Genomic DNA, 10,201 nt, shown 5'->3' with positions numbered 1-10,201 from the left:
GAGGATCTCATCAGGTGCAAGGGATGAAACTTGGACAGAGTGAGTTTCAGGCATATGCTGTCAGAGGCTCAATCTGATTTTTATAAAGATGAAATATTTCCCTTGAATACTCACATAGTAAAAGGACCAAAAACTAATGAGAATATGAGATAACAAATTCAGGATAATAGTATTATCTCCTGGTAAAATAGTAAAATATTACTATGAGTCAGTAAGAGTTCAGATTGGGCAACTGGGCATATAGGTGTTCATTCTATGCTTTGCTTCTTTTAGGGTATGTCAGAAATATTTAATAATGCATTAAGAAAAATATTGCATGCTTTTTAAGATCATTCAAGTTTGTTATTCTCAATACTTGCAGATTCTACTTCAAATTTCTTTCCAGTCTGTGGTTATCCCTTTCTTTTGTGAGTCTCTATTTGTACCTTCCCCTTTTCCATCTTTATTTTATTTTTTTGGTTTTGGGGTCACACCCAGCAGCGTTCAGGGGTTCCTCCTGGCTCTACACTCAGAAATCATTCCTGGCAGGCTCAGGGGACCATATGGGATGTTGGGATTCGAACCACTGCCCTTCTGCATGCAAGGCAAACGCCCTATCTCTATGCTATCTCTCTGGCCCTGCCCTTTTCCATCTTTAAAGCTTGACATTCCACCTTCTATACTTAACATCTTTTCTTGCTAATCAATCACTCTTGTAGGATGTTCCCTCATTATGTCTCTGTATCTCATAGGAAACCATTTAGCTTAATATATCTCAGTATCTATTGCCTACTGCCTCTTCATTTATCATACAATATCACAGAATTTTAGGAGCTACTGCAATTTGAGATCACAATTCTAAATTTCTCATTACACAGAAGAAAAATACACAGAAACTGGAATTAAACCTCAATGGGAATTTGAAATCAAGTTAATTCTACATAAGCCACTACCAAGAAAGTCCCATGTTATTCTTAGGATCCTGCAGAAGTGGGGGGCTGGGGCGAAAGTTAATTCAAACACAAAATTAAGATGAGACACTGAAGGAGGCAGAAAGTGGTGGAATGCTTTCTGGGTTTCTTTGAAATGGCAGTGTAGAACATGAAAGGGTCAGATGCTTTGAATCAGGGATCTCTTGTCTCTGGGAAGATTAGAGCAGGGCTGTTGTCACTATGTGATAGGAGAAAAGTACCAGTCTCACCACTGGGCCAGATCAAAGCAATGGGTGGGGAAAGAAGGCTATGTTAGAGAGTAAACGGGGTATACACAGCCACCCTCTTCCATGGCATGTAATTATAGCAGAAGCAGGAAACTTCCGGAAAAGAAAAAAATGTAGAAAAGATTCTAAAAGATTTCCTGAGACAAGCTCTTGTCTGGTGGATAATGACAGTATGGTAGCGTTTGTTTTGAAACAGCTTCATCAACACTTTTTGACAGACATTTGACTGTCTAAGTTCATATTACAAAACAGATGACATGGTTATATACATAGAAGACCTCCAAGAGTCCATCAAAAAGCTCCTAGAAACAGTAACTCAATACAGCAAAGTAAAGGAGATGGAAACTAAGCAGCAGGAAGTGAGAATTTGTGAAAAGGATGTTGCTATTCTAATCCCGATGGATTTTTATCAGCTTTTGAACACATACATCGTTTCCTCTGCTTGCTTCATGCTTACACTGAACTTCCTCCCACCCTGATCAAGACTGAAACTGTGAGGACCACCTGTCTCCTTAAGAAGAAAATCTGGGGGTAATTTTGGACTGGTAGGAGTCTTTGGTCTTTGGTACTAGTGCCTCTTACTAGTCAAGTCCAATACAAACCCTTGTAGCTCTCCCTTTTACTCATGTCCTTTTCCAGAACCTTCCTAACTATCACACACACACACACACACAAAACAGCTCTGCAGGAATACTTGCTTCTTAGGATTTTCTCAAACTCCAAAGGAAGTGTTTACTTTTTAAGTATATTTAATGCCCTCTGGTGGGGAGCTTCTGAACTGCCTGTTAGTTCTTGTCCTCTCCTCCTGTCTTGTTTGTATTCATTTATTTTTTATTTTATTGGTTTTGGGCCACACTCGGTGATGCTCAGGGTTTACTCCTGGCTATGTGCTCAGAAATTGCTCCTGGCTTGGGGGACCATATGGGACGCAGGGAATCGAACCCAGGTTCATCCTGGGTCAGCCGCATGCAAGGAAAATGCCTTACCGCTGCACCACTGCTCCAGCCCCTTTGTTTGCTTTCTTAAACCTTCTTCACTACCAATTTATAGCTCTCCCACTCTCATGTAGAGATATAGAATGGCTTCGCAGGGCCCAGTTGATGTCCTTATCCCCTTGGAAATGACAAAAAGAATGCAGGCAATCCCATTATTGGATCTCACCCTTAACCTCACCCTACACAGGGTGTTTGGATAGCGTTGTGGGTTTGTTTTTGTCTACGTAGTGGACTTTTTTTTCCTCTCCATTTACTCGTTTTCCCTTCCCTTTGCTTCTGTTTGGTGACTCTGTGTTGCTTCGAAATGCATGTTATAGTGTGGTGCTGGCTTGGGGTCACACTTCTTTAATCGTATAGTAACTGCATTTTTCGCTTGTAGTGCTCATTGGAAGTTGCTGGAGTGCCCACTGTACATATTTCCACGGATGACACTGGCCTCAGTGCTTGCATATCTTTAGACATGGTGCTCATTAGGGTTTGTGCTAGGTTTCACTGTCTTTTGTGGTGCAGAGTCCCACCTGTGAATTTGCTCAGTCCATGTGAGCAGTACTGGGACTTGAACTCAAGGACTCATTCTTTTTAAGGCATTTTTGTCATGGAGCCATCCCGAGCTCTCTTCTAAAATTTATTAGCCATAGATCATAGCGATTAACTTCTTGGACTCAAGTCCACCCGACTAGATCTAAATCCCAACTCTGCCACCAACTAGCTATGCAGCATCAAGCCATTCGTTTTATCGAATACTGGAGTTGGTGAAACCAACTACTGTGTAAGAATGCTTGGAGGTTTAAGTGTTTAGGTCTAATGTTTGAGGTATAGGAACCTTTCAACAGCTGTTGATCTTCATTGCATGTAGCACAGAAGGGGAGAGGTGAATAGAACTGGAAGGGGAACTGAAAGAATGAGAGATCAGGTAGGCGCTACAGAATTTCTTGGAGTTTGCATTAAGAATATAGAGCTATGGGGCTGGAGAGATAGCATGGAGGTAAGGCGTTTGCCTTTCATGCAGAAGGACAGTGGTTCAAATCCCGGCATCCCATATGGTCCCCTGAGCCTGCCAGGAGCGATTTCTGAGCCTAGAGCCAGGAGTAACCCCTGAGTTTTTCTGGGTGTGACCCCAAAACCAATAAATAAATAAATAAATAAATAAATAAAATAGTGTTTTGGCCCTACCTGAGAGATTGGATATTATTCAGGAACTAATCATTATAAATACGCTACTCTTTTTTTTTTTTTCTCCAATTTTTTGGGAGGTCACATCCAGTGGTGCTCAGGGGTTACTTCTGGCTGTTCGCTCAGAAGTCATTCCTGGCAGGCCCAGGGGAGCATATGGGATGCTGGGATTCGAACCAGGGTCTGTCCTGTGTTGGCCACGTGCAAGTCAAATAAGTGCCTTGTGCTACTCTTGAATGGTTAACCAGGCTTAGCAACCAAAGGTAAAGGCAGTGAAGTAGAAAGAGGAAGTCAGAACTCTGGTCAGATTTCTGCCAACGTATGACTCATGATGCCTTTATCTCCTTCGCAAGTTGCAGATAACAAATGGGTCACATTTGTGAAATGTAAAAGACATTTCTATGGGGAAGCCGTTGGCACCATGGAAAGGGAATACATCCTCTGGAATGAGACAAACTTAGATCTATCAACCCAACAAAAACAACACAACTGTCACTCTTCCTAACAGAACCCTGACTTTGCTTGGAATGTACCCCACCTCCCAGTCTCCCTTGCAGTACAGGCTGGCCCTGAGACACAATTCACTCAGAAAGCAGGGGATTTCCAGGAAGGCTTTTTTTTTTTCCTAATACAGGCACTCAATTCTCATTTCTTTTTATTCTCTCTTTCTTCGTGGAATATAGAAGAGTTTGGACATCAGCAGCAAACCTATTGAATTATGTGGACAAATATGATAGAGGCCTACAAACTGAGGATGAAGAGGGTGAAGAGATGAAAATAATTAGGTCCTTTGAGACATTTCTGAGTGGTTGTTCCAGTTACAGACCAACTGTCTTAGATATTTTGCCCCCAGTAGCAAGGACAGAACCCAGGGCTTCCCACAAGGGGAAAACCTATGGTATTATTTTATTACTTTTATTTTATTTATTATTACTTTTATTTATTTGTTATAGCATTTTTTTACTGAGATGTTTCTGCCCTGGCCTTACAGACTAGTTGTTAAACATATTCATATTTAATTATTTAAGAGCAATATTTTGGTACCCTAAAGTTTCTTAGGGTGAATTTAAAAAGGAAAAATTCCTAGAACTATGTATGAATTCATGGGCATTGATGTATGTATTCCTCTCTTCCAGCTTTGAGACACTTTCTGCCTTTGTAAAATATGAGCCCTTTTAAATTAACTCTCTTAAGAAAATAAGATGGGGGGCTGGAGCAGTAGCACAGTGGTAGGGCCTTTGCCTTGCATGTGGCTGACTCAGAGCCCTGGCATCTTATATGGTCCTGTGAGCCTGCCAGGAGTGATCTCTTTTTTTTTTTTTTTTTTTTTTTAGTATTTTTTCTTTATTTAAACATCTTGATCACAAATATGATTGTGATTAGGTTTCAGTCATGCAAAAAACACCTCCCAACACCAGTGCAACATTCCCACCACCAATGTCCCAACTCTCCCTCCATCCCACCCCACTCCCACCTGTACTCCAGACAGGCTTTCCAGTTCCCTCATTCATTCACATGATTATGGTAGTTCTCTGTGTAGTTATTTCTTTTTTTTTTTTTCTTTTTTGGTTTTTGGGCCACACCCAGTAACGCTCAGGGGTTACTCCTGGCTATGTGCTCAGAAGTTGCTCCTGGCTTGGGGGACCATATGGGACACCGGGGGATCGAACCGCGGTCCGTCCAAGGCTAGTGCAGGCAAGGCAGGCACCTTACCTTTAGCGCCACCGCCCGGCCCCAGTGTGTAGTTATTTCTATAACTGCACTCACCACTCTTTGTGGTGAGCTTCTTGAAGTGAACTGGAAGTTCCAGCCCTCCTCTCATTGTCTCTGAGATCGGTGCTGGCGGGGATGTGGAGAGAAAAGAACTCTTATCCATTGCTGGTGGGAATGCTGTCTAGTCCAACCTCTATGGAAAGTGATATGGAGATTCCTCCAAAAACTAGAAATTGAGCTCCCATACGATCCAGCTATACCACTCCTAGGAATATACCCTAGGGAAACAAGAATACAATACAAAACCCCCTTCCTCACACCTATGTTTATTGCAGCACTATTCACAATAGCCAGGCTCTGGAAACACCCAAAATGCCCTTCACCAGACAAATGGCTAAAGAAACTGTGGTACATATACACAATGGAATATTATGAAGCCGTCAGGAGAGATGAAGTCATGAAATTTTCCTATGTATGGATATGAATGGAGTCTATTTTGCTGAGTGAAATAAGTCAGGGAGGGAGAGAGAGACACAGAATAGTCTCACTCATCTATGGGTTTTAAGAAAAATAAAAGTCATCTTTGCAACAATCCTCAGGAGTGATTTCTAAGCACAGAGCCAGGAGGAACCCCTGAGCGCTGCTGGGTGTGGCCCAAAAAAACCACACACACACACACACACAAAATAGTTCTAGGGGTTTGACCTTTTGAGTCCTTAGAAGTACAAGTCAAGAAGTAATCCTGTTAAGTGGTAAGGAGCAGGTTTGATATAGACTCCCCTAACACCTTAATCCTATGAAAGAAAGTATAACATAATCAAAGCATACGCAGAAAATAACCATGTACCATTTTGAGGTGGAACAATATGAGCCCAATGGTCATGAAATTGACCTCAATTTGATATAAATATGGAAGACACTTTTAGGGATCTAATCCCTGTTGACATAGACATTAAGAATGAAAGGGGTCATCAAAAAATGGGAAGAAGAAATGGTCAGACACTTTGACAAAGAAGCAATACAAATGGCCAAAAGACACATGAAAAAATGCTCCACATCACTAATCATCAGGGAGATGCAAATCAAAACAACTATGAGGTACCACCTTACACCCAGAGATTGGCACACATCACAAAAACGGAAAACATGCAGTGCTGGTGGGGCTGTGGAGAGAAAGGAACTCTTATTCACTGCTGGTGGAAATGCTGCCTAGTTCAACCTTTATGGAAAGCGATATGGAGATTCCTCCAAAAACTGGAAATCCAGCTCCCATACAACCCAGCTATACCACTCCTAGGAATATACCCTAGGAACACAAAAATGCAATACAAAAATCCCTTCCTTACACCTATATTCATTGCAGCACTATTTACCATAGCAAGACTCTGGAAACAGCCAAGATACCCTTCAACAGATGAATGGCTAAAGAAACTGTGGTACATATACACAATGGAATATTATGCAGCTGTCAGGAGAGATGAAGTCATGAAATTTTCCTATACATGGATGTACATGGAATCTATTATGCTGAGTGAAATAAGTCAGAGAGAGAGAAAGACACAGAATGGTCTCACTCATCTATGGGTTTTAAGAAAAATGAAAGACATTCTTGCAATAATAACTTTCAGACACAAAAGAGAAAAGAGCTGGAAGTTCCAGCTCACCTCAGGAAGCTCACCACAAACAGGGATGAGTTTAATTAGAGAAATAACTATGTTTTGAACTATCCTAATAATGAGAATGTACGAGGGAAATAGAAAGCCTTTCTAGAGTACAGGCGGGAGTTGTGTGGGGAGGAGGGAGATTTGGGACATTGGTGATGGGAACGTTGCACTGGTGATGGGTGGTGTTCTTTACATGACTGAAACCCAAACAGAATCATGTATGTAATAAAGTTGTTTAAATAAAAAAAAAAAAGAATGAAAGGGGAGCCAGAGTGTTAGCACAGAGGTAGGATATTTGCCTCGCAGATGACTGACCCGGGGTGGACCTGGGTTCAATCCCTGGCATCCAATATGGTCTTGAGTCTGCCAGGAACTATTTCTGAGTGCAGAACTAGGAGTAACCCCTGAGCACTGCTGGGTGTGGCTCCCAAACCAACCAACCAAATAAACAAACAAACAAAAACAAACATAAAGACCCAATATATATATAAATATATATATATGAGGACTTGGAATGTAATACAGTAGATAAGATGTTTGTTTTGTCAAGTGACTGACTCAGATTAGATACCAATACTCTCTATGGTCTATAAACCCTCTAGGAGTGATCCCTAACTACAGACCAAGAGTAAGTCCTGATTACATCTGGGTGTGCCCTTCTCCAAAAAAGAGTAATAATGAAAAACCTATCGACCACCCTCCTTTTTTATGTCAATATGAGACTAGGCTCAGGCTTTAGCACCTAAAACCCTCATCACTCTACCAACGGAATTTTACTGGTCCCTCTCACTGCCTTCTTGGCACTACTAGATTTCTCTGAATAATCTGACCATCGTTGCAACCAGCAGCATTAGACATTGTACACAAAATATAATGACTACAAAGGGAACTCTTTTTCAATAAGCAAATATATTCATGTTAATATATGGTTGACAAAAGTTGAATATCCTTTTACAGTAAATAAAAATCTTGCCATCAGATGATTCGGTGGGACTTGAGCATAGTTATATTTTCTCCCCAGGATTTCCTGCAATCTCAGGCATGGACTTGTCATCAGATTTTGTCATTAAAAGGATATTTAATAGTATTTTCTCCCGATCAGCCTTTCCATTCAAAGTGGTCGTCTTCCATGGCTTTCACGAGCCAGTCTTGTTCCATCCCTTGCTCAGAATCACTGGTGTCATTTGCCTCAACAACCAACAGCTTTGAGTAGCTAATTTTGTGCTCTCGGGGCAGTTTCATCAGGATGGAAAGGAAAAAAATCAGCCAGACCATCAAGATTATGGTACACATCTGGAAGAGTATAGGCAGGTCATAGCGCATCATCACAAAGCCCCCCAAAAAGCTGCCCAGACTGCATCCGCCCCCATAAAAGTGGCTTTGAAACATGGTCATGAGAGTTCTTTCTGTTACGGGAGTGGACATGTCCTCTACTGAGGCTCTCACTGCCCACCAGAAAGCCCCGTTGCTGATGGCGCTCAAGATCTGAACCGGGAGGACGGACCACCAGCTCCAAGTGAACGCATAGTATAATAACTGTCCTGCCAGGCAGACTAGTCCCAAGCCCACTGTGCCCATCCTAGACACATTCCTAAGCAAGATGGTCTTCAGTGGGTAAAGCAAAATCTCTCCCAACAAGCTCAGGGCAACGGAGAAGCCCATAACCAGTTCACTGCTTCCAAACTTCTTCATGTACCAGAACAAGTAGTTCTGCACGATGCTATTGGCGGCTCCCACAAGAACAACAGTGAAGGCGAGGAGAATGAGATGGGGGCTATTCCCAACAAGAGACAACGCCTTGAGTGTTTTGTTGCTGGGCTCCCACTGCTTGAAGACAGGGATGGGAAAGGCGATGCTCACCAGTAAAGCCAGAATGCTGACCAATGCATAGCTATAGAAGTAGACCACACCCGAAGGGCCCTGAGACCTCAAGTAACAGTCCAGTTGCCCCACCAGGGCTGCAGTGCTGCAAACACCTACTGACATGCCCAGCAGCCTCCAAATCCAGAGGCTGCGATAACCGTAAGTGGCATCCACAAAATCCAGGTATTCATAAAGGCTGTCGTCTGCCACCTGATCTAGAGGGGCTGCCACCATCTCCCAGAGCATCATAAAGCAAAGGGCGAAGATAAAAGCCCACCGGAGTTCTTCCGCAGAGATGTTGAGAGCCCCAGTATACTGTTCGGTGGCTGGCAGATTGATGGTATTTGTGGGCGCTATCCCCATGGTTGGCAAGGACGTCTCGGTACTGCCCATCTTCAAAGCACCTTGCCAAGTAACTTCTTTCACTCCAGATGTAGTAGATTGGAGAACTTGGGTCATGTTTCTGGCATCTTCAGTAGAACCCACAAAGTAGCTACTTTCCTGGACACTGCTATTGGCAAGTCCTTTTTGAATGCTGGATGTTTCCACCATCTCTCTTTGGGCTGCAAGGCTGGGCACCCAGGTTAGCAGGTCGGAGGTTGATTTTGAGGCCCAGGTGCTGTTCCCGGTGAATGCTCCTCCCAGGGGAGAGATAGTGGAGGCCATCTTGTTGTTGACTACATCACAGGTGTTGGCTTCCAGCTCTTTGCCCACATAGGGGATCAAAATCATGAGTGGGCTGGTCCCCACCGAGCCAAGCAAAGAGCCAAGAAGAACCAACCTTCTCTTCTGGAAGCTCTTGGCCAGAGAGGCACCAAAGGGAGCCCAGAAGGCTGTGATTAGGTGCTTGATGCCCATGATGATGCCCACCAAGGGTGCAGTCAGGCCTAGTTGGCTCAAGTAGAGGGTCAGGAATGGCATCACGCAGGCTGCCCGGACCCCGCATACGAAGTGGAAGAGTCTGGCCACCCGCAGAGCCCTCTTGATGTCCCACTGGGGGTGGGCGCTCATGGTTACAGACATGAGCAGCTACTGGGCGCAGAGATGGCACAGGCTGTGGTGTTATGCACCTCTGGAGGGAGTCCAAGAGAGGGTCCCAAGGGTGCCCCCAGCATCCCGCAGGCCCACCGTCGCCGGCCAACGGTTGCCCTGCCGAGGCCTCACCTGCCAATTCGAGGCCTAGACTCACGCGCCCGTTTCCTTGGCCCCCAACAAACCCTGACCCTTGACCCCGGAAAGGCTGAGTTCTATCTCCCTGAGCTGAGCCGGGTATCCCGGGTCCTGTCTGTTATTTTGTCATCTTTGGTAATCTGGTGGCCTGATGGGTCATCATTTTGAATGTTGTGATTTTTCACAAGAAGTGGGCTGATTTTAGGTGTTGAGGTTGGACAGACAGACCTCAACCGAGCTACAAATTGCAGGTGTTTTGGGTGTGTGTGTGTGCTTCCCTCTTGAAATTTCCCCCTTGGCTGAAAGGAGAGAAAGGGATATATGTATGGTACCCTAGTTTTCAGTGATTTGGTAAACCAGTGTCTAAAAGAGGAAAAAAAAAGGAGAAAGGGGGGTGGGGGGGGAGGTAGAGGAAGAGGAGGAGA

General features: G+C 43.8%; 1 protein-coding gene across 1 annotated transcript; it reads right to left on the bottom strand.

The window, feature by feature from the left end:
- Nucleotides 1–7,841: 7,841 nt before the first annotated feature.
- MFSD6L (major facilitator superfamily domain containing 6 like) lies at nt 7,842–9,617 on the bottom strand. The gene has a single exon (XM_049766283.1). The coding sequence runs from the start codon at nt 9,615–9,617 to the stop codon at nt 7,842–7,844; it is 1,776 nt and encodes a 591-aa protein (XP_049622240.1).
- Between the last annotated feature and the right edge of the window lie 584 nt (nt 9,618–10,201).

Source organism: Suncus etruscus, chromosome 20, assembly GCF_024139225.1.
Source record: "Suncus etruscus isolate mSunEtr1 chromosome 20, mSunEtr1.pri.cur, whole genome shotgun sequence".
Classification (NCBI taxonomy): domain Eukaryota; kingdom Metazoa; phylum Chordata; class Mammalia; order Eulipotyphla; family Soricidae; genus Suncus; species Suncus etruscus.
The sequence above is the reverse complement of the archived record's forward strand: the minus strand, read 5'-3'. Positions and strand labels throughout refer to the sequence as shown.